The sequence below is a fragment of the Protopterus annectens genome, chromosome 13.part0 (assembly GCF_019279795.1).
Source record: "Protopterus annectens isolate FY-2018-M chromosome 13.part0, PAN1.0, whole genome shotgun sequence".
NCBI lineage: Eukaryota > Metazoa > Chordata > Ceratodontiformes > Protopteridae > Protopterus > Protopterus annectens.
Genome location: NC_056747.1, coordinates 140672982 through 140698363, shown reverse-complemented (window position 1 = coordinate 140698363; position 25382 = coordinate 140672982). Strand labels below are relative to the sequence as shown.

Sequence of the window (25382 nt, the reverse complement as noted above, 5' to 3'; positions counted from 1 at the left end):
CATTCAGTTGTTGCCCAGTTTTTATCTACTTCTGGTTTGATTTCCATTCCTGCTTGAGACCAATATGCTTCTGCTAGATGAAGCACACAAGTCATCTTAGATTTATTCTCCTCATGTTTCAAAACTTTCACTACATTTGGGTCTTGTGAGGTCAGCAGATGTGTGGAGCCCCACGACTGCAGATCTATACATGCAATCAATTTCAAGGGGGCACATCCCTCCTCAGGAATGGGGAACATAATCTTGGTATGCACCAATTTTTATAAATCATTTGGTGAGCATGAAGCATCCTTTTTCCGATCTAATCTATCCAACACGTTTTGGGACCAGTCAATCACTCCAAAACTATAAGTTAGGACAGGAAGAGCAAATCTGTTTATAGACTGGATTTTGTTCCTAGATGTCAATGCTATATTCAGGATTAATGTAAGACTTCTAAAGTACTCCTTACAAAGTTTTGTTTGCATTTGTTCATGTTTTATTGTTGATCCTTCATCAAGTCCCAAATATTTACACTCCCTCTTGCTCAAGTTTTTATATCAAATTCTTGTCCCAAACTGATGTTTTCCTAGTGCAGCAGTTTTCCTGCTTTAAAGGTTGCTTTTGCACATTTTCAGATATAAGAACGTCATTTGGTCTTGATAAATGTTTTGACAACTTGCAGTTGTGCTTTCACAGTTCCTCATCTGATGAGCTATACAGTTTTAGATCAACTATACAGTTTTAGATCAACAAAGAGAAGATAAGAAGTCTTTACACACTGTTGTTTTCTAGGAGCCAAATTGTAGCCATGGCCTAAGCTGTTAAGTAGACAGCTTAATTTGTTAAGGGCAAGACAGAATACTTGCAGTGACAGTCACCCTGGAATATCCCCCTCTGAATTTTTATCCCTGGGATAGTAATTTGTCCTTTATCGTGGCTTAATTGCAAAGTGGTCTGCCACTGTTTCATGGTCACTGTAATGTAGTCGATCAGTGTAGGGTGTATCATATATTTTTTATCTATGAATGTGGGATACTATCAAATGCTTTTTTGTAGTCAATCCATGCCATACTTAAATTCTTCCCCTTTTCACAGTTCTCCACTATGACTAACGACCCTTTGTTCAATATGACTTTCTTTTATTGCCCTTTTGTTCTATTGCCATAATTGGGTTTTCCTCTAAATTACTATAAACTCTGTCGGCATCAATTCCAGTGTATAGTTTCAATGTTGTCAAAAGGCACGTTATCGGTCTATAATTTTTAGGGTAGCTTGCATGTGCACTCTTAATAGGAGCATTGTTTTTCCAGTTAGCCAGGTTGGTGTCTGTTCAGGGTGCGCATACAAATAGTTCTTACTCATGGCTAAATCTTCATGCAAAGATGTTAATACTTTCAACCAAAAAGTTAGGTACTGTATCTGGCCCTGGGGTTTTCCAATTAGAGGCTTTTCTTAACTTTGTCTCAATCTCTCTGGCTGTTACTTCATCCCATTTCACATCTTGTACCTTTAAATTTCTTATTGTTTCTTTTACTTCTATCCGTGTAGCATCTTTGTTATGTCCTGTATGGTAATTATTTTCCTTAAGGATCAGCATCCAAAATCCTAGTCTCTATTTTTGAGCCCCTTCCCCCATTTAATCTTTCCCCTTTACACTTTTTATTATAGCTTTCTGCTTGAATTATATATAGCAGCCTTAACTGTGTAGCTCTAAACTACTCCAGGCAATCCCAAACCACTTTGTTCTACTGCAAGAATCAACTTGCCACACTAGACTCTGCTATGGAGCCAGTTTTCAGGATATAAAAACAAAGATGATAAAAAAAAGCTATAGCAGTAAACTATGTACCCACATACTAAATGGTTCAACATTATCTTATGGGTAAAATATGTGGAAATATGGATTAAGAGGGCTTCTGTTAGGGTAGCTAAGGATATATGGAAAGATTAAAAAAAAAAGAATACAAAAACAGAACTGGAAGCTGTTGTTTATGGATAAGCAGTGAAAATGTTTAGAGCCTTTAGTTATACACACTCAGGTAGAGCAATCAACCAGGGAAGAAGTTATGATCAATAATAGAGAACTGAGGGAATTTAACTCTTGCCCTCTTGCTCACAGATGAGATGCACAAGCTGATCTTCCCAAAAGAGCAAAGGTGGTATAGGATTACCTGAAAGTGATCTTTTACAGCTATGCATTTAAGGTTCATATACATAAGTCGAAGATTTTAATTCAAAGTGGAAAGGGGTGATGAAGTAGACGGGTAGTTCAAAAAATGAGGAGTGCAGCTTTGGATACAGATCCTTGAGAAGAATAGCGACCATACAGATTATATTCATAAAGCTGAAAAAGATGCTCTAAGAACCAAGTCAACATGGGAACAGAGAAATGAGATTTTGCCAATAGGATGACTGCAAGTAGGAGCACAAAATAGGCGAGAGGACTGGAATTTATTGCAGAAAAATGGCAAAGGAACTAAAGTAATGGGAACAAATAAAGAGAGAAGGAAAGGTAATAGGGAGGGATGAGACCAAGAATTTGTTTGGACTACAGGTTAAAAACTGCCTATACTCTATCAATCCCCAGTAAGGAAGGCAACTAGAAAGGGAAAAGGGAGTCTTAAGAGAAAGACCTTCTCAGAAAAAGAGAGACTTTAGATGAATCCAGATTGGAAGCTGCTGTTAAAATAGGGATAATTAGCAAGACATATAAAACACTGATACAATGCAGTCGTGCAAGTAAACTTACCATAATAGTAGATGTTCGAATGATCACTGGTGCAGTAGCCTTAGCTATACGGGTTGTATCATGCCAAGGATGACAGCCGGTCAGTTTCCAAAGCTTCAGGGCATGTTCCATGCACCCAAACTGTCAGGCAGCACGAGTTGAGCTAACTAAAAAGACACATTTGAGTGCAAAGTCCTTCACAGCTTTCCTGTCAACACAGAGGGGAAAGGGGGAGAGATGTGCACAAAAAAACAAAATAGATCGAGACAGCAGCATCTACTGCAGTAGTGATCATTCGAACATCTGTTATGGAAAGTTTACTTGCATAACTCTACATACTTATCACTGCTGCAGTGGCCTTAGCTGCATGGGTAGATTACCCTAGCTTAGTACATGTGACAGGTGGAAGGAAAAGAATCCACATTCTCCTAGAGAATGGTCTTTGCAAAGCCTGATCTAGACCTAGAGAAGGAATCAAGCTTATAGTGCTTTATGAAAAGTTTATACAGAGAACCAAGTGGCAGCTTCTAAAATACTTCTAGAATCCAACCCTTTCCAAAGAGCCATAGATGAAGCCAAGCCCCTGGCAGAGTGAGTTTTCCCTATGCCATGACTCTGCCAAGAACAGTTTTGCTGTAGCGAGTGTAACAAAAGGCAATTTAGCTGAAAGATTTATTTCTGTCAAGACAGTACCTGAGTTGTCTGTGGACATCTAAAGTACGGAGTATCCTTTTTCCTAATGTTTGGGTTCAGGAAAGAAAACAGGGAGATGGATAGTTTGGCTTAAACTCAACTCTGAAACAACTTAAACAAAAAAATGATTAGTTCTCAAAGATAACCTGTTCCTGCGGAGAATGAGATGGTGCTGACTAATCATAAGAGCTTGCAACTCAGACACCCTTCTTACAGAGATCAGAGCAATCAAACTGTTTTCCATATTAAAAACCTCAAAAGTCAGCCAGATTAACTTTGTTCAAATGGAATAAGTGTTAGCATCTCCAACACAAAATTAAGATCCCACCACGTTTTGAGGACTCTTGCACAAAACCCCTTTCAAAAACACTGACATGAGAATGCATTGAAAGAGAACGATCCATGGTTAGACATACTGAAACAGCTGATAAATGAAGCTTGTCAGAGGAGTGAAACAGGCCACAGGATAGCAGCTTACACAAATATCGTAAAACCAAAGAACAACTTTCCCCTGAATGGGCACGGATTATGTCGTTGGCTTCAACTAGAAAATCTTTTCCATTTGCTAACATATGACCTTCCATCAAAAGGCCTTCTTGTCTCCATTAGTACCTGCTGCACATTCTGATAAACAGGTGCCTAAAAGGCATTAAGACCCTATCATCCATGCTGTCAGTTAAAGCGGACTACAGTCAGGGTGCATCAAACACCCATGTTCTGGTGTGAGTAGATCCAGTATGTGAGGAACCTTGTGATAACTGTCCATGGCCATTTACAAAAGAATGGAGAACCACGGTTGCCTGGACCAGAAGGGAGTCACCACAATGATCTTGGGGGAATCTTCCCGAGCCTTTAGGAGTACCCTGGATATTAGTGGAAAGGGCAGAAAAGAGAGAATATTAGATAGAAAACATTCCTGTCAAAGGAAAAAAGGCATCTTCCAATCCTTCTTCCATGGAGCAGAACCTGACTGTTCAGAGGGGAGGCAAATAGGTCTACCTGAGGAACTCCCCAGAGATGGATAAAATCATAGAAGACCTGATAAAAGTTTCTGTTCATGAGGGTCTACCCTTGTCCTGCTCAGCTTGTCTGTCAAACAATTTTGCTCCGACGTAAAGGAGGGTGCCTGCAAAGTGAGATTATACTGTGAAGCTGTATCATAAGCAAACATGGCTAGTTTGCAGAGGGAATACAACCTGGTTCCCTGCTTGTTGATGTACCCCATAATTGTGTTATCTGTAACAACTTGAGGATGTTCTGGGGACCAAAGATGATACAGGGAGTAGAGTTCCTTAATCAGGGCAAGAGCCTCCTTGAAATCCATGTGCTTACATCTGTCCTTGGTGTCTCATACACCTTGCACTTTTATCTCTCCTGAAATTGCTCCCCAAGCAAAGACTGAAGCATCTGTGGTGACTGACTACATTGAAACAGGAAGGGAGAAGGGAAGACATGAATTTAGGGTTACCTGTTGTTGCCACCAAGTCATTTCTCTTCTGACAAACCCCAGCACTGGGATCTGAAAAGACAAGGGGTGTTGGTGCTGGGGACAAGAGAGACTTCCAGTTACCACTGCAACTTTCTCACGTGCAGTCTTCCCAGGAGTATTATGAGAATCACAGAAGGCTCTAGACTCAAAATCCAGAATTATTTCCTTGAAGTGACCAAGTATGAGTGGAAAACCCTGGAAATAGATATAGCTACAGATCTTAGTTTTTCCTGTGGAAGAGTAGTTCTTTGAACTGTAGTAAGAAAGACTTCTGAATGTTCTCTTGGAATCCCAACTTCTGTAACAGATCTCTCACCAAGGAGATAGATTCCTGAAATTTTGAAAAAAAGACTCAGAGAAGCAAGCCATGGAAAATGTGAATACCTTGCAGCCTGCTATGTGCTATAACTTGGAGCTATACACTGTGACCACTCTTGGTGCTGTGGATATCCAAAAAGTAAGGCAGAGAACTGATAAAGCTGTGTATGAACTGCATTAAGAAACACCTGAAGTCTGGATGAATAGGAATGTGAGAAGCATCTTTTAAATCTAGTGTTACCAAGAAACTTGAAAGAGGAAGTAGTAGTTAAGTTGTGAAGCGACGCTATTTTGAATTTGAGCACCATCAGAAACAGTTTTAGTAACGAAAGCTCCAGAATTGGTCTCAAATCACTTTTTTGGCACTAAATATCCTGGAATAAAATCTCTCTCCCACCTGGGAAGCATGAACTGGTTACATCACTCTTTGGGACAGCATGTGATGGACAGGTGGAAACAAAGAAGGCTGATCTGGAGGATGAAGAATTACCCCTGGAAATGAGGGATTTCCTCTCATTGCCATATGCAATCTTTATGAATGAGCTTCAGAATCCATTCTTCTGAAACTGCTGATTAAGAGAAAGTACAGTTTTGTACCTACCATAAATGTAGATGTTAGAGTGCCAATACAGCTGCAGTCATAACAGATGGGTTTCTCCTGCCGTCAGGCGGGTCCTCGGTCGGCCGAATTCCAAAGTCTAGGTCCGGCGTCGCTTCTTCCCTGACGTCAGTGCGACAGGTGTATGAAAGAACCAGCCGACGCCATTTTCTTCAGTTTTTCTTGCCCCAGATGTCAGGTGCCCCCAGAAGGAAGGCAATACATAAATTTGCGTAATAAAGCAATGCCATATAATCAAAATACAGTAGTGCAAGCAAATACATCAAGAATGAATACCCCAATCAGGTTGCATGAGGAGGGGTTAGCCAATAGGCCTGTCCCAAGAGGGGAAAGAGGGAGGGAAACCTGGACTGCAGCTGTATTAGCACTCTAACATCTACATTTATGGTAGGTACAAAACTGTACTATGTTCATCGTGCATACAGCTGCAGTCATAACAGATGGGTAGAATCCCAAAGCTAAGAAAGGGGTGGTAGGCACTAGGTGGAACTAGGAGGAGCCAGAATGCCCTGCAAGACTGCAGTGGCAAAGCCCGCTCTAGATTTGGAGTATAATGGAAGGTGGTAGTGCTTGGAGAAGGTATGCACAGAACTCCAAGTGGCTGCTTCCAAAATATCTTTGGTAGGAACTCCTCTGAGAAAAGCTGCAGAGGTAGCCGTGGCCCTTGTGGAGTGAGATCTGATGCCTGTAGGTACAGTTTTGCCATGAAAAGAATAGCAAAAGCGTATGCAGTGGGCTATCCATTTTGAAATTGTCTGTTTGGAAATTGGCTTTCCTTGAGCTCCTATAGCAAAGGACACACAGAGCTGTTCTGATTTTCTGAAAGGCTTTGTTCTGTCCAAATAATAACGCAGTTGTCTGCGGATGTTCAAGGAATGTAGTAATCTCTCCCCTTTGTTTTGAGGATTAGGATAAAAGGTAGGCAAGTGTATAGCCCGATTCAAAGCGACCCTGGATACCACTTTTGGCATAAAGGACGGGTTGGTTCGTAAGGAAACTCTGTCCTGATGGAAGATAAAAGGCTGCACAGCCATGAGATCTTGTAGTTCTGATACCCTACGAGCTGAGGTAATAGCCAGAAGGAAAGCTGTTTTCCAGGACAAATATTGCAAATCTGATGAGGCAGCTGGCTCAAAAGGAGGCAAGGTCAGCTTTTCTAGAATGAAATTGAGATCCCAAGCAGGTATTGGTCGTTTCCTTGGGGGTTTTAGATTCTTAGCCCCTCTGAGGAACTGTCTTAAGAGGGGGTGAGAGAATAAGGGTGGATCAGTGTTGTATTCTGCAGAGATGGCTGAGGCATGGATTTTGATGGAGGAGAATGAAAGTCCACTGCTTAGCAGCTCAGCTAGATACTGTAATATTTGCGGTAAATTCAGTTTTCCAGGATCCTGGCCCTTTTTCTCATTCCAGACACAAAACAGTTTTCATTTTGCGGAGTAAGCTTTTCTAGTAGACGGCCTTCTGGCCTCCAAAATGACATCCTGCACCTCCTTGGAGAGTAGGGTCTGTTGTGATGCTAAGGAATCTTCCATGCAGCTAGATTGAGTGTTTTTAGCTGACTGTGAAGAGTTTTGAAGCTGTGCTGAGTCAGAAGAGGAGGCATTAGAGGCAGGATCCATGGTGGTGAATGCGTCAGGCTCCTCAGGAGTGGGTACCAGTGTTGTCTTGGCCAGTCTGGAGCAATGAGAATCATCTTTGGTCTGTCTGCTCTGGTTTTTAATAGAACTTTGGGCAGCAGAGGAAGAGGTGGGAAGGCATAAACTGTCATTGATGTCCAACTGAAAGAGAGAGCGTCCACTCTCCAGGCCTTGGGATGAAAAATCCTTGAGCAGAATTTTGTCAATTGGTGATTTTTGTGGGAGGCAAAGAGATCTATGTCTGGACTTCCCCGTGCTTGAATTATCTCTGTAAAAACTTGAGGATGCAACTTCCATTCGTGTTGATCTGTCATATTTCTGCTTAGGTTGTCTGCCAGCATGTTTTCCTTGCCAGGCAAGTACTGTGCTTGTAGCTCGATTTGTAAGTCCAGGGCCATGTTCCAAAGTGACATGGCCAGCCTGCATAGGGGGTATGAATGGGTTCCTCCCTGTTTATGTACCACATTACTGTGGTGTTGTCCGTCCTTATCAATAGTTGACCTGGTTGCAGAAGGTCTTTGAAAGCTATAATAGCATTTATTACTGCTAGCATTTCCTTTTGATTGATGTGAAGGTGCTTTTCTTTTTGGGACCATTTGCCCTGAATGCACCGATCTGTCATGTGCGCCCCCCAGGCATAGTCCGAGGCGTCTGTTGTGATGACTTGATTTGCTTGAGGCTTGCTGAATGGGAGACCTGTGTTCGTTTGGCATGCTTGAGCCCACCACAGAAATTCCTTTTGAAGACATGGAATTAGTGGTATTATTGTTTCCAAACTGTGGCTGTGTTGAGACCATAGGTTTTTCAAGTACCATTGAAGTTTCCTCATATGCAGCTTTGCACATGGGATTAGTAAGATGCAAGATGCCATGAATCCCAGTGCCTGCAGGATTTTCCTTGCAGTCAGCCTGGTGCAATTTGCTAGTGTTCTGAAGTATTGAGTTAGTTGCCCCGGCTTCTCTGGCGTGAGGTAGGCCATCTGGGTGTTTGTGTCCAAGTTGGCACCCAGGAAAATTATTTTCCGAGAGGGTATTAGCCTTGATTTCTTTTTGTTGACTGTGTATCCCAGAGAATTCAACAACATTATTACATAAGCCAGATGTTTCAGAAGAATGTGCTTGCTGTCCGCTTGGATCAGGCAGTCGTCCAAATAGGGGTATATTTGTATCCCTTGAAGTCTGCAGTAGGCAATTACTGATGCCAGGCATTTCGTGAATACTCTGGGCGCAGTAGATAAGCCAAAGGGCAATGCAGAGAATTGATAATGGGTTGAACCTGCAAGAAATCTGAGGTATCTTCTGCAATTTTGTCTGATTGGGACATGCAGGTATGTCCCCTTGAGGTCCAATGTTACCAGCCAAGACTCCTTGCCCAGCATGAGAAGAAGCTGCTGTAGAGTGAGCATCTTGAATTTTGGTACGAGTAGAAATGTGTTTAGGATGGATAGGTCCAAAATAGGTCTCCAATCTTTTCCCTTCCTTGGTACCAGGAATAGTCTGGAATAAAAACCTTGACCTTGTTCGTGCGTAGGTACCTCTTGAATAGCTTTCGTGTCTATGAGATCTGAAATTTGTCTTTGTGCCTCTGCCCTTTGATTGTGTGGCAGGTTTGGCATGCCTTATTTTTGGAAGGGTGTGAAAATGGAATTTGTAGCCTCTGTTTATAATGTCCAGGATCCATTTGTCTTTTGTGACAATATGCCAATTTTTTGAAAATAATGCCAGTTTTCCACCTAAGGGTGCTGCCATTTGAGTCTTGCTTGGCATGCAAAGGGGAAAGTCATTGGGCTTGCTTTCTGAATGGTTGCGAGTTATCCTCACCACCTCTTTGTGTAGGAGCTTGCCATAGTCTGCCTCTAAACGATCCTTGGGATTGCCCTCTGCCCCTCGGGCGCCTGTATCTACCTCTTTGGGGTCTGTCCGTGGCTGGAAAGGACCAATTTTTGGAAGGCCAATTTCTACTGAAACGTGGGGGTTGTACCTGTAGAAAATCTCACTGTTTGCATTGATTTAGCCTTTTCCTCCATTTTCCTTAACACCTCCTCAGCATTAGCACCAAATAATACATCCTTTTGAAGAGGGGCATCTAGTAATTTAGCTTTGACATGATCTGGTAAGGTTTGTTCCTTGAGCCAGGCATGTCTACGTACGACTGATCCTAACAGCAGCTCTACATGAGGCCTCTAGAGCATCAAAACCACATTGTAAGGTATGTTTACCCACTTGTTCTGCACTATGCATAAAATCCTGCAACTCCAAGTCTGGTTGTTCAGGTTGTGACATTTTACTTCTCAATTGTGATAACAGAAACTGTTGGTACTTTAGCATATAGAACTGACAGTTTAATGCCCTCATGGTTAAAGTGGCAGAGGTATATACCTTTTTTCCCCACCTTTCTAAGGATCTGGAATCTCTCTCGGAAGGTAATGGATTTTTAGCAGTGGAGGCCTTAATTCCCTTGGGGCCCTGTGAGATAGTTTCTGGGTCAGCAGCATGGCTTTTGTATAGAAATTGGTGTGAGTCAGGAACCCTGTAGTACCTGTCAGGCTTGACTGGGGCTGGAGGTAGAGAATCCGGGTTAAGGCAGGCCTCAGAGTACACCATCTAGTATGTCCAAGACAGGAGGTATAGCCAGAGGCCTGTGCTGACGTAGCAAGAGAAATTCCCTAAGCCTTTTTTTGGAATCTGAATAATCTTGGCCTTCCCAGTGGAAGTGTTCCCTTAAGGTATGCAAAGTTTCCCCAAATTAGTAATCCTCCGGGGGGGATACAGAGGGAATGAACTCCTCTGCATCAGAGTCTTCAAAAGGGGAGTAAGAATGTTCCTGTTCATCAGAGTGTTCTGATATAATGGAGCCCTGATCAGAGGAGGGGGATTCTTCCGCCACTCTGGGCCTTTTGTCCGGGGGGGGGGGGGGGGTTGAGAACCCCTGATAAGAGTAATAAAATCCTCAGCCATTTTAAGCATCTGTTTTTTAGGCATGGGGCCTGGAGATGGGCCCTGTGTAGCTTGCCTCTTAAAATGCATGGCTGCTTTAGACTTAGTGAAAGCCTTGATGGAAAAAGAGGAGGAAGGTCTGAAGACACCTTGAGAGGAGGTAGACCTGTCCACATTTTGAGATTCACCGCCAAGAGTGGCTTCGGTATCTGTAAGTCGGGGTGTGGGCCGAGGAGCCTGTGACCTCGGGCACAGGAGACACCGCCAATGAAGTGTCGTCAGTAGTCAGGGGCTGCGTAGGCGCCTCGCTGAGAACCGGACCACCTGTAGTCTGCTTTGGCGTGGTGTCGGTAGAGGCCGCGGACCTCGTGTGTCGGTCCTTATCTTTGCGCTTTTTAGACAAAACTGGAGTCCGAGTATCCGACGACATAATATAGTTAAATTTTTTGCCAAAATAATGCTGGGCGAACTCCGCCCGACACTTAATGGTGCGTTTGTTGAATGTAGCACAAAAGCGACAGACCGAGACGTCATGGTCTGGGCCTAAACAAGGAATACAGAGGGAATGGAAATCCTTATGCGGTATTTGCTTCCCACATGAAATACAATTATTAACTTTGTCTGACATTGGTCTGAGGCAAGAAAAGTTTCCCCAACGGGGTACTTGGCTTTCAAGAAGACTTCGGTTGCAAAATTTTCGTAATTTCAGGAGCTAGCTGACCGGCACTTGCGAACTGCTTCTGGCACCGCGCGGCAAGAAAGACTGAAGAAAATGGCGTCGGCTGGTTCTTTTATACCCCTGTCGCACTAACGTCAGGGAAGAAGCGACGACAACCGACGCCGGACCTAGACTTTGGAATTCGGCCGACTGAGGACCCGCCTGATGGCAGGAGAACCCATCTGTTATGACTGCAGCTGTATGCACGATGAACATCAATGGAGATTCAAACTTTCTGGAAGAAGAAAGGGGCTGCCAGTGTGGGAAGGGGGGAAACAAAGTCCCTAACAGTCATTCTGACTTATTGGACTATGATTTGGGGAGTTTCCACAATTCTTTTTGGAACCTGCTTGCAATTTCTTCTTAAACATCTGCTTACCTGCATTTTGTTGAGACTTAATTTGGTTCTTCAGAATCGTTCGACCCTGACCTCAGCACTAATTCTGAAGCTTCTCTGAGGGCTCCAACTCCTTCCCTACCCACAATTCCCTCCACTCAACCTTGGTACCTCAGAGTTTGCCTCAGTAAAATAATCCATAGCAACTACCTTCAAGATTAAACTTAGCATACAGGTAAAAAGGTAGGAATGGAAGACAGTCAGTTAGGACTGCTCACAGACAGGGTGTGCAAGAAAAACTACCTGGCCACCAAAAACCCATTTGTGTCAATTTGGAAGGGGGCAAGAGGGAGGTTGAAATGGACGAGAATCAGACAGCATGGATCTGTTGTTATACTACATAACTTTAATATCCATTACTTTCATTCAATTTAACCATGTGGCAGATTCGCAAGCTGTTTTATCTGGGGGGTATCATGGAAGGACATTACTGAGAATTGTGGAACTAAAGGAAGAGCACGATCTAGACTGTACATCGTTTGTAATGAGATACAAAAGTGTGAACTGTTGACCAACTTGCTGAAGCACAAATATCAATAGGTAGTCTACTAGTAAAAGCTGTTGACATAGCCACTGCCCTTGTGGAATGAGGTTTAGGTTTAGATTGTTGGGACAAGCCCTTTTTTTTTTTTTAAATATAGACAAAAATCAATCCAGTCTGATAACCATCTGGAAATAGTAACCTTAACAACTGTTTTGCCTAAGTTGGGTTTTGAAAAAACAAAAATTGATCAGATTTTCTGAATTGTTTGGTCCTAGGACGATAAAACAAATAGACCATGAATGTCTAGCATATGCAAAATGTATTCACCTTTGCCATGAAATTTGAGGAAAAAGACTGGCAGATTTATTGACCGATTAGTCTCGGATACTACCTTAAGGAGGACAGATGCTTTAGTTCTCAAGGAAACTCTTTACAGAACACCAGATAAGGAGACTTGCAGGACAAAGCTTGCAACTCTGAAATTCATCTGGCTGACAGCCACTAACAAAATTGTTTTTCAAGAGAGATCTTCAAAATCAACTGATGCTACTGATTCAAAAGGGAGCTGAGTTAATACATGTGGGATGACAGTAATATTTCAGGGAGGTACTGGAGACTCAAAGTCAGTCACAGGAGAAAAATCCCTTTCAAAAAGCCTTTAGAGACTCGTGACGAAGCTACAGAATGATCATTCTGCCCTTTGTGGAAATTTGAGATTATGGCCATTTGCACTTCGTTAGTGGAAAAACTGGAGCCGCTGTGGAAAAGTTCAGACAATTTTAATAAGGAAGAAATGAGAGCAGAAAAAGGGGTTTAAACCTTTCAACATACCCCAAATGGAAAATCTTTTGTATTTTTGCCATGGTAGATCTAAGTGGATTGTTTTTGAGAGGCTGACATGCTTTGAACAACTAAGTTACAAGCCTGGCATGTCTGGCTAAGGTTAAAAATGTAGGAACCAAGCGATTAATTTCATGAATCCCTTGTCCAGAGGAGGCAATCTGAAAAGGCATGTTAATAAATGTGAATGTGATCCAACATTCATGGTGGATGAACAGAGGCTACGGGAAGGGAAACATTCATATTGGCTAGAAGGGAGCAATAAGGATCACTCTGCCATTGCATATTCTTGCTTTCTGGATTAATTTGTTCATTAAGAACAACAGGGGAAAAGGCATAAGGGAGACATGGGGGCCAACTGTGTAACAGAACATCCCTCACACAGAATCTCTTCCATTTTTCTGCATAAGATTTTCTGGTACTGGGCCTCCTGGCCTCCAAGATAACATCCATAGCAGCTTTTGAAAGAGTGTTTTGAATGGCTACATTATCCACCATGTTGCCAGATTTAAGGTCCTGAGTTGGCTGTGCAGGATCCGATTGTTTTGTTGGGTCAGCAAGTGAGAAGTCTGAGGCAATATCCATGCTGGACCTTGAGACAAGCTCTTTAGGATTGGGTACCAGTGCTGGCGTAGAGTCTGGTGCAATCAGCATAATTTTTGGCATCTCGTCTGATCTTTAGGAGTACCCTGGGAAGGACAGGCAGTGGGGGAAAAGCATAAACTGTCAGATTTTTCCAGCTGAAGGATGGGGCATCCACTTTCCATGCTTACTTGTGATAAACCCTTGTGCAAAATCTCTGCAATTGGCAGTTGTGAGGGTAGGCAAATAGATCTATGTCTGGGCATCCCCATTTCCTTATTATCATGCTGAAGACTTGTGGATCCAGTTTCCATTCGTGGGGATCCATGAGGTTTCTGCTTAGTTCGTCTGCCAGAGTATTTGTTTTTCCTGGCAGGAATTGTGCTTGCAGGTAAACTTGAAAAGCCAATGCTGTGTCCCATAAGGTCATTGCTTGTCTGCAGAGGGGGTAGGAATGTGTACCTCCCTGCTTATGTACCACATGACCATAGTGTTGTCAGTCTATCAGCAACTGTCCTGGATGAAGCAGGTCCTTGAAAGCTGTCAGGGCATTTTGAACAGCTAGCATCTCTTTTTCATTGATGTGAAGATGCCTCTGGTTTGCAGGCCATGTGCCCTGAATAAATTTTCCTGCCATATGGGCCCCCCAGGCATAATCTGATGCATCCGTTGTTAATGTTTGTCTGGCTGTGGGTAAACTGAATGGCAGACCCTTGTTGTGGTGACAGGCTTCTGCCCACCATCGAAACTCCTGCTGCAGGCAGGGAATGAGTGCAATTACTGTCTCCAGGCTGTGGCAATGCTGAGTCCAAACACTTTTTAGATACCATTGTAGTTTCCTCATATGCAGTCTGCCATATGGAATTAGTAGAATGCAGGATGCCATGAAACCCAAGGCCTGCAGGATTTTCCTTGCAGATAAGTGTTTTTTTGTTGCCAATTTCTTGAAGTAGTCAGTTGCTTTTGTTTGTCTGGCGTGAGATAAGCCATCTGGGAAGTTGTACTTAAGCTTGCACCCAGGAATATTATCTCTTGAGAGGGCACTACTTTTGATTTCTTTTCGTTTACTGTGTACCCTAGGCAAAGTAGTAATCTTTTTACAAACGCCAGATGCTTTAGAAGAATGTCTTTGTTCTCTGCTTGAATTAGGCAGTCGTCCAAGTAGGGATATATTTGAATTCCTTTTTGTCTGCAAAACACAATTACTGGTGCCAGGCATTTTGTGAAGACCCTGGGCGTAGTAGATAAGCCAAAGGGCAGTGCAGAGAATTGGTAATGCATTGAGACAAGAATAACGACTGCAACAGTGAAACACTATAAATATCAACAGGGGAAAAAGCATAGGGGAGACATGGGGGCCAACTGTGTAACAGAACATCCCTCAGCGACTGTTCCGAGGCGGGATTAGAGCAGTGTGACTTGCTGCATTTGCTGTTTAGGTAGTACGAGAGATCGCAGCAAGATTAGTCATAACGAAGAAAAACTATGATTGTCACTGTTGGATGGAGGGACCACTCATAAGGCATTTAGACACTTCTGCTTAGTTTGTCGGCTAGTGCATTAGACATCCCCAGTAAATGTCCTCAGTATATACTCTATCAGAAAGTGATAAGACATCACCCACTTCCAAACTCTCAATGGTTACTATAACTACAGGTGGATCCGTTTGGAATAGACATCTGTCACTGAAGGAGATTTTATCCACCAGGAGACGTGCTGTCTGCAGATTTGAGCGATATGAACTTTTGTAAGTAATGGATAAATGTTTTGAGACCACTGCACAGCTGAAGTCCACCAAAGTACTCTCACTTCTGTAAATTTCTGGCTAATGGAACCATCAAGACTGCACAGGCCATTAGACCTAAAAGTTGAATAATCAACCCTACTGGGGAAAGGGTGATTAAGTACTTGTATAGTTGTGAAGGGCGGAAGAGTACTTTGGGGTCAGGAAGACTGGCGATCTGTAGAAATGAATACAAGTGACAGCCAATAAATTGTAACTTTTGGGTAGGTTGATTATGATCCCCAGATCTTGCATTAGGTGGAGCAAAAGGACCAGATGATGCAAGATGGGTCACGCTTACTCACCCCGCTGCATCACAGCCACAGCAGCAGCATGTAAATGTGGCTGTGATGCAGCAGGGTGAGTAAGCATGCCCCATTTACATGCTGCTGCTGTGGCTGTGATGGAGTAGGGTGGTAAGTGTGCCCCATTTACATGCTCCTGCTGTTGCAGCTGTGATACAGTGGGGTGGGTAAGCGTGCCCCATTTACATGCTGCTGCAGCTGTGATAGTGAGGGGTAGGTAAGCATGCCCCATTTACACGCTGCTGTGAATGTGATGCAGTGGGGTAAGTGTGCCCCATTTACATGCTGCTGCTGTGGCTGTGATGCAGGGGGTGGGTAAGCGTGCCCCATTTACATGTTGCTGCTGTGGCTGTGATGGCAGGAGGTGAGTAAGCGTGCCCCATTTACATGCTGTTGCAGTTGTGATTCAGCAGGGTGGATAAGCATGCCCCATTTACATGCAGCTGCTGTTGTGGCTATGATGCAGCGGGGTGGGTAAGCGTGCCCCAACAGCGGCATGTAAATGTAGCACGCTTATCCACCCCACCAAATCAACTGCAGCAGCATATAATGAGGTATGCTTACATACTTACTGACCCTGCAGCATCATAGCAGCATATAATGGGGCAAACTCACCCACCCCACATCACAGCCACACAGCATGTAATGGGGCATGCTTACCCACCTGCACTGCATCACAGCAGTTTTTAATGACATGCTTATCCACTTTAAGGGCAAAAAAGGCAAAGGACACACAGAAAAGCCAGAAAGGTAACAAAGACCCAAGCAAAGCAGTCTCCATCCTGTAGATTTCTTACACCTTTTTAAAAGGACGCCCAAGGGATATACGCAAATAAACCCTTAAGGACATTCAAGTGTTTGCACATTGGCTTTACACTTTTTACAAGTTTTTAAATCAATGCATTCAGGTCAGGGAGTCTGGGTCACTCTGTACATCCCTTATTTTAAAGGATCATCTGTGACTTCTGAAACCATGTCTTCAATCTGTGCGAGGATTCCACACAAGCAACTGAATGTATCTAGCAATTAACAGCCCTAAATTACAAACTTTGGTCCTTAAATAGTCCAATAGTCTACTCCACATATTGGGGATCATACAGAGCCCTGCAGCCAGCTTAAAACTCCTAGCAGCTTTGAAAGAAATGACAGCTGGGTCTGTCATATGGTTCTTGCACAGTCTTACACACACATTTATAAACTTGAACCCTACAGTAACTGTTTCCCCAAGAGGTGGTATCCGGAAATCCAGTCCCAGACAATCTGGGAAAAGCAACAAATTCCACAAAATACTGGTAAAACGAAGTACTGAAAAAGCTGTGAGAATCCAAAAATAGGTAAAGTTGCTATACAAACAGGTCAATGACCATTCGGTAACCACCAGGCTGAAACGAACAGTTAAAATTAGAACCACAAATTTTATTTCTTTTTTCTTGAAGCGCTTTTCGTCTGCTTCATAAGCAGACTTCTTCAAAATATTAGGTTTTAAAAGTAGTAGGTTGGATTGCTAATGTATTCTGAAGAAGTCTGCTTATGAAGCTTCGTTTTACCAGTCCCAGACAATGCCAACTCAGACATCTTTGCAGGCCTGGAAAACCAAGGGAAATCTGTGGCTCCACTGTGAAGTCCACAGGTGCTTCATTTGTTGAGGACTCTTAGCAGCATCTGTTTTCCTCAGAGACTGTAGCTGCACGTGACAGAACTCCATCAGGCCTGAAGTACACAGATCCTGGTAGGATTGATGGGGTCACAAAGGCTTCATGCCACCCTCATTTTGCAACTAAATTTTTTCAGTCATTCCATCTTCCTGCACGTCTTTCTGTACTTTCCAGTCTTTAAGCAGCTGGTGGAGGCTCTCTCAACCTCAGAACCCAGACCACACTAAGACCTCAGACATTCTTTCATCTAAACAGACCTTCAAATTTCTAGTTCAACCAAGCAACATTTTCTTTCCAAAAGCCACTGTGCTCACAACAGGGCACTTGGTGCCCCTTGCTTGAAGATAAAAGGCATCAAGTAAAAATCATTTGGCGCACTTTGCCTTTCTCATGCAGATTTGTCAGTTTCTAAATCAAACTTTTAATGCACCAAACTGAGAAAATTACTCTACAAAGTACAATGAATACTTGCCATTCTCAAAGCTGCCTAGAAGGCACCGAGACGAATGACCAATCATGTCAAATTGTAAAAAAAAAAAAAAAACCCAAAGACCAAACAAAAATTCTGTAAACTGCTCATCCTTTTAACTGTCCAGACCAACACCTGGAGGAGGGCAGGAGTTGAACACATTAGACACATCCACAAAGCTCCGATCATGAAACCAGAAGGGCAGAACTCCACCTTCGGTGATTTCCATGGTTAAGGACTCATGCTGCAGCAGTGCCTCCTACAATGATACTTCCTCTCCTAACAAGAAAGGAAGGAGAATAAACGAGCAGCAGCACTTAGGACCTTCATTCCTGAACTCCTTATGTGGGAACAGAACAATATAAATGATATCAAACATGCTGCTTGGTATTCTGTCTTCTCCACAGTATTCATAAATAACCAGTCGCACACATAAAATGGCATTGTTAAACCTACTTAATTTCTTCAATCTTGTTACATATCACCAAGAATGAAAACATTCTGCAACCTTTGAATGCATCACCTTTGCAGGAAATCATGATAGCGTGCACACCACAGTTATGAACAGCCCACAGATCTGTTCAGACAAAACCTGCTCGGGTGCTGCTGTTGACATTTTAAAATCAAACTAAATTATAAGGAGCGTCTTGCTGACACTTTACAATACTACGCAGTCATACTTTAAGTGCTTCTTCACACAGAGATATGCCTACAAATTAAGTGAAACTACTTTGCAATAATAGCAGAGTCAACCTTCAGAGTAGTCTATTCATTGCTGACTTTCTGGGGGGAGGGCAAATCCCAAACTCTTCCTTTACTGGATCCACCCCTAACTCCTTATGCAAGTGTAATGAACACTAGTTAAGGAAAGAGGGAGACATTCACAAACACAGACTCAAAGCATGCACAAAATGTCTTGGGGCCCATGCAGATCCATTCACAAATTATGTGCTGCAACTGCTCACTCAGTTCATGTACAATGCATTCATGTTTATGGAACTTGCTTCTAATGTCAGCAGTATTCTAGAGAAACGAAGGGCAGCCTTAGCAAGCAGCCTGTGACAGTCATAGCTGCAATCAGTACCTTTCAACAGGAAGAAACCCATGCTGTTCCTCCCAAAAGCTGAAAGGCAGCTAGCAGAAAGGGGTCAAGAGGCAATGAGACAGAGTGCTTTACTGATAAAGCACACAAATTGCTCATCCTGGGCCAAGCCTGCTACCCCAAAGTCGATTGGGAGATCATGGAAGGCTAGGAAAAAAAATAAAAGACCATGCAGTCAGATAGGACAAAGCGAAGACAGTAGTGGACAGACAAAAAGTTAAGATGTTGCAAGGGAACTGGCTTCCCAAAATAAAGGTAAAAAGCAGACTGACTCATCCTCAAAAATTTGTCCGGTGGGCTACTTGACTCCTAACCAAAGTTTTCAACATATCACTGACCACCGCAGAACTGCCAGAGGATGTGAACAGTGCAAACGCAATACACTTGCATAAGGAGTAGAGTAGGAAAACTACAAGGAAATACAAACATGTTCACCTGATGGCATGGAAAGTTATGGAGATAAACAGAGGGGAAAGGCTGGTTGCAATTTCCAGCACAATACCTAGTGAGTTGCAGCAAGGCATAGGTTCATAGGTTGGTACTAGGCTATCGGCCCTATACAAGCTTAGCCACAACAATTCCCTGGCTATTTCTTCCCATAATATTTACTTCCCTTGACCCTTGTCTAGCAGGGCAACTGACGTGATCCCCAGGGTGAATTTCCCATCTCCCATCCAAATGTCAAGGTTCCTTTTGAAGACGGCCAAAGAGGCGCTCTGCTTGACATGTATGGCAAGTCTATACCAGAGTCTGGGGAGTCTCTGAGTCAGGAACCTATCCCTCCAGCATGTTTTGTTCATTGTGATGACAAAGTTTAGATCCCTGCAGCATGTGGCTCTGAGGGATTGGGATTTCTTTAAGTGTAGCATGTCCAACAGCTCTGGGTTTGACATGGCCTTGTATGTTGAGCAGAGATCGCCTCTGAGTAGACAATATGCAACAAAGTATAGCTGGAGTTTTTTTTTTTTTTTTTTTTTAGATAGTCAGCATGCAGCATCTGCTTTAGGCCTGTGATTCTTGAAGTGAGGTATTTCTGCGGCCTTTCTAGTTGTTACATATGTCTTGAGAGGTACACACCAAATGGGGCGTTGTATTCTATAATGGGTCTAATGAGGGATGAGTACAGTGGGACAATGACCTCCTTTTTTCTGGATAAAAAGCCCTTAGTGATGAGGTGTGCAGCATAGAAGGATTTCCCGACTGTTGTGGCGATGTGGTTATAAGGTGAGACCACTGTCCACCTGTGTCCCAAAGTCTCATCACACTTTTGGGGTTTAGTGCACTGCCATTTATGTGGTAATTCACAGGTACTTGTTTTTTCCCCAAAGGGGAAAACTATACATTTCTTGGCACTGGGCTTGAGCCCATGGCTCTGGCACCAAGCATCTGTTTCTGTAAGGCCCTTTTGTAGAATATCCACATCATTTGGGGACTCAATAACGGCTCCCAGTTTGCAGTCATCTGCGAACTTTGTTAGCCAGAGTCCCTTAGTGTTGGCCTGTACTTCAGAGAAGTAGATGCCAAACAAGAGTGGTCCCAGGACCGAACACTGAGGTACTCCATAATCTATGAAGCTTTACAAGAGAGTTGCAGAAAATCCTAATAAAACGAAATCATGCACAGATGAAGTCTAGACTTCAGACAGGCTCTGAAATTGTTGCACAAGGCCGACTGACAGGAAAAAACTGGAAGAGCTGGGACAATATCAAGACTAAGAAACAGGACTGCTGCATGCTTAATTGACATAACTAAAGTTGTGAAGTGAGGAAGAACATCAAGAATTAAAAACTAACTACTCAATCGCACAAACCTGTCCTGGCTCCAGTACTCGGCTCTATTTTTCAGACATATTTAAAAGGAATACAAAACAGGATCAGCCTCCTCTCTAACGACACCAACACAGCTGAAGTAGTAAATAATTGAGAAAGTCCTAGCAAGGATATGGAATGGCTGACCCTGTGGGCAGAAAGGTGGAAGTGAGGATTCAGTGCAGAAAATTTTTTTTTTTTTTTTTTTTTTTTTTTTTTTTTTTTTATTTGTGCCATTTCTGGCTTCCTCACAGCAGATCATCCGCTGACACTAGTGCCTCTCCCTGATCACCAAGTCTACCAAACCCTTCCACATTCAGGGCCGACAAAGAAAACAAGACATCCCAAGACAGTTATCACACTGCTGCCAAGGAAATTTTCCCTTTTTCTCCCCTTCTCTGTGCATGCCTACTACCACCCTGATGGCTGGACATGTAATGGAAGTCAAAAATGAACTGCTCATCACTTTCCCCAAGGGTTTCCATCAGCAGGCTGCCTTGATCACCCTTGGGCAGCACTTCAGAGGACAGCTGGGGGAAGGGGACAACTATAAATAAATCAAATCACATGCATGCACATCAAGTGTGTGCACCTCCATTCTCCTCGCACTATGGGCACATCCATCCTCCCAGTCAAATGCCCAAGCTGCTATTCAAACATTTCACCTGGGCTGTAATCCAGGATTTAATCCCTCTACACTCTCCAGCACAGGCTTAAGTGCAGACAATGCGAAGTACTGTACTATAGCCAAAACTAATACTTTTATACCAGGGTATTTATCAGGCAGGGGACAAGAGTGCAACTGATGTCAAAATGGGGGGAGGGAACGGAACTTAAGGTGTGGTGACCAAAGTAGGGCTAAATCACCACCACGAAGCTGGGGTGTACTCTTATAAACCCAAAAGATAATGCTCCACCTATGCCCAGCCATGATCAAGACATACGCCTGAAAACAGTGTGCAGTCCTGAAGGTCATATCAGTAAAACACAGCATTAGAAGGAAGCCCACCATAAGGCTACAAGGGATGGAGAGGAAAGGGTATGTCCAAACAGCAGAAGAACCAAAGCTCTTCTCATCAGACACAAGAAGGGATACAGAATATGACAATGGTGTACAACATCCCATCTGGGGGATGAGAAGGGGTTGCTCTGCACAAGAAGAGCAGCAGGAGCAGTGGGCTCAGGCAGCAGACTGTAGGGGCCAAACCTCTTACTGGGTCTGGCAAAGCATTTCTTCACTGGAAAGGATATGAACACATTGAAATGATTAACAAAATGTATTTACAAGCATTGAAGGGCAGGGGAAGAGATGGAGACGAGAGGACACAGAAAAGGCAAAACAAGAAAAAGCTATTTTTTGCTGGTTTGCCTCCTGCTCCCCCCTCCAATAACCAGGCCACCACTCTGATCGTTACTGGTTTCTTAATGTCACACAGAGATGGCCAGGAAGGTATCACTTACAGCTCATGCTGCAGCAGGATATCACATGTGGCCCTGCTGCAAAGACAGTCCCTTGTAGACCTCTATATAAAGGTTATATCTTCCAGTCCTCAAATGTATTAAGATATTCTACAGGCTACAGTACACGACAGTGTCTTAATCTCACACCTGCCACACAGAGATCCACATTATCCTACTTGGTTTTGGTCCACCCTTAGACATTAGCATTGGCTACCATACTTATGGAGGTGGCAGAGGGTTTGGGTACTCTTCTCCAGGATTTAGAGGGGTCCAATCAAAGCACACAGGTCAAATCCTGAAAAGATGCAGCTCTATACAGGCAACATTAAATGGCAAGTGAAGACTGATTAAATAAGTGTCAGAATTCCATGTAGGGATGCAATAGCCTTAAGCAGACCATACCATTGTTTCATTAAGACTATGAAATAAAAAGCATCATACAAAAATAGACCTTTAACTAAACACAGCAACATGTGCAACCTGAAAAATGCAATCCCCACTATATTCCAGACTATTATGATCACAATTTATAATGAAATCAACACCATCTCCAAAATTAAAACTGTAGGGTCACTGAAATAACACACAAGATAAAGAACTTATTTCCTTATCAAAAAAGTGTCTACAACCAAACAACTCTTCACAAATGTGTGCCACTACAACAGAAAAGTGCACCACAACAACTTCCCTGGTACCACCTTTGGCAGACACTTGAAATTACAATAAACGCAGATAACCAGACCCAAGTAGTGCACTCCTGACGGCTAATAACATGACTACCAAGTAGTGTAGCTGAATTTTAAAAAGCATACAGACTAAAAAAATGCAGACAGAAACCAGATGGAGTGCCACCTACATCATCTGCATGGTGGTTTGATGCAAACAGGTTTACCTGCATAGATGAGCTTCTGTCCTGAAGCTGGAAACGCATCTTGACCTTTTTCAGCTTCTATCTTCTCCTTCAATGCTCGCACCTAAAACAGACAGGCAAGTCGGTTGCATGTGAATATGAATCTCCTCTCACAAATGCAGCAAGGAACACTTTTTTTTTTTTTTTAAACAAAGCCTGAACAATTATGTTAATTAACATGTTCACTAAATAGAGTATGGAGGCCAATAGAAAATGCCATTTAAATGTTACCAAGAACAAGACAGCAATTATGACAGTCATGTACAAACAAAATGTTTGACATTTAAAAATGTTGACGCTATTACCCACTAAAAATGCCATATGCTCTTAAAAGCTGTCAAAACCCAGGACCACCCCTTCCCTCATGGACACAGCTACACCTAAATTCTACTGGCATGTGCACTCTGGATGCTGAACTACTCTATTGTCCTCCTAAGAGGATAAGGCGGACTCAAAAGAACCAGACTTTAAGCCGTCATTTCCAAAACATCCATTAACAAGACTGCTTTCCAATCCGCTACGAAGCAGTAGCAAGTCATTAGAACACAGTGTGGTACTACAAGAAGGTGATAACAGCTGTGAGGCTATTAATAAACAAGACAACAGGCCGGCATCTGCCAGGAGTCAGCACAGAACTTGCAATATTCTCTACCGAGCTGTTGACCAAAGTTCAGGAATGGTCTTGGGTTATGAGAAGGGCAGCCAAGACTATGACGACAGAGTATCAGATTACAGCTTTTCTACTCTAGGGACAGTCACATTTCACACATGCAGTAGCTTGCTGGCTCGAGACAGTAGGGATAAAAATCAGTGCAGGCATTTTGAGACAGACACTGCTACAGTCTGGGTTCCGTCATTAGGAACAAGTTTACATAAAAAAGGATACAGGCAAGTTTCTTAATGGTTAAAAAGGAGGATGGCTGGAGTATGCTCAGTGGAAAATGGGAATATGAAACCGTTGACCAGAAAGGGGGGGGGGTCTAATTAGCAAAATCAGGAAACTACTAAGTGAAGGATACAACCATCAGCCTACAGTTCTTAGAGGAGAGAAGATATAGTTCTCAGCAGTAAGCAAACCAAACAATAAGATAACTTACACACATTTTATATATTTATTTACTAACACTTGGTTACTAGCAAAGTCTGACTGCGTAGGTACTTGATTTCAGCAAGGGCCTGGGGAGAAAAACTCCAACGTACTACAAAATCATTTATTTGATATTTGTTAACCAGGTTAGTTCGACTGGGCACCAAGCCATTTTCAGCAGAAACCAGAGGAGAAAAGCTCCAAAGATAATACAAATAGAAGAATACAAAGAGCAATTTACATGACCAAAAAATTAATTACTATGACCAAGATGAATCAAGGCTAAGCAAACAGTACAACGTACGATAGTGACAGATGCAGCAAGCAAAAAACATACTAAAACTGTACAATATATACAAAAATAGAGAGCGCAAGAGAGGTCAACAGGGTAGACTAAAGCAATAGGAATAGTAGGTCCGTTAAGACCTGTGAAGTAAACCTGAAGGAGAATTAAAGGTACTTTTCCGTTAAACCCCTACCACGCATCTCACCTTATTCCTGAGAAGCATGAAGATTTTTAGGGCAAAAATATTGTGTTTCCTTTGATAGCTGCCCAAGTATTATGTTAAATAACATAATTCAAAATCTAAAATAATAGGCTTTTATTTTGGCATAAAGTGAAGAATGCATATTTGTGCATAAAGAAGTCCCAGTTTGGACATTTGAAAAGGTGGGGCTGTGGACAGTGTCCGCATTTTTCATGACAATGTCTTATAACAGCTTCTGACAAATTCTGTACTCTGATTTCTGAGGAGTGAGGCCGTTTACTTTTACTTGAGAGGAATAAGCATACTCTGAGTCAGGGGTGTCACCAAAAATTTCCGCACTGTCAGCCTCATGATTATGTTCTCGCTGGCCGTTATCATATTGATAAACAGTAACTCTCTCCAAATACTGCCTAATAAACACATTAGCCATCTTCAAGCGTTGCCCCCATTCTCTTGTCACTACCATCAACTTTATTTTTAAGTTATCTTACATGCGTTATAATCTGTCTGATAGAAGACAAAAAAAAAAAAAAAAAAAAAAAAGAATTTGCTCAACTGAGCAGGAAGCATTGACTGGGTGAAGTACACGTACAAAAGTAGTCACACATACTGCTGACCAATAAGCAAGGTGGATACGTCCACCTTCAGCTACACCACCAATAAAACGCCGCTATTACTTCACACTCACATGAAGTAGCTATTTCAAGTCTGTGCAGCATGATGAACTGGTATGGGTTTAACGGAAAAGTACCAAATTAAAACACTGGGTACAAAGGCCAGTGAACAGACAACAGGTTGGGGAGCAAAGGAAACAGATTAGCAGAGTATAAGGAAGCAGCAGAGATGGTGAGAATAGGATACAAAGTTTTAAAAGAGAGAAGGCACATTCAA

The 25382-nt window shown here is 42.7% G+C and overlaps 1 protein-coding gene across 1 annotated transcript in view; it reads right to left on the bottom strand.

Moving 5' to 3' along the window:
* The window catches only part of LOC122817666 (UV excision repair protein RAD23 homolog B-like), a 660004-nt gene that overhangs the window by 464090 nt on the left and 170532 nt on the right, over positions 1-25382 (bottom strand). The window contains exon 2 of the mRNA XM_044090733.1: positions 22899-22980. Within this exon, the coding sequence (XP_043946668.1) occupies positions 22899-22980 (82 nt within the window). The remainder of the gene's footprint in view (positions 1-22898; positions 22981-25382) is intronic.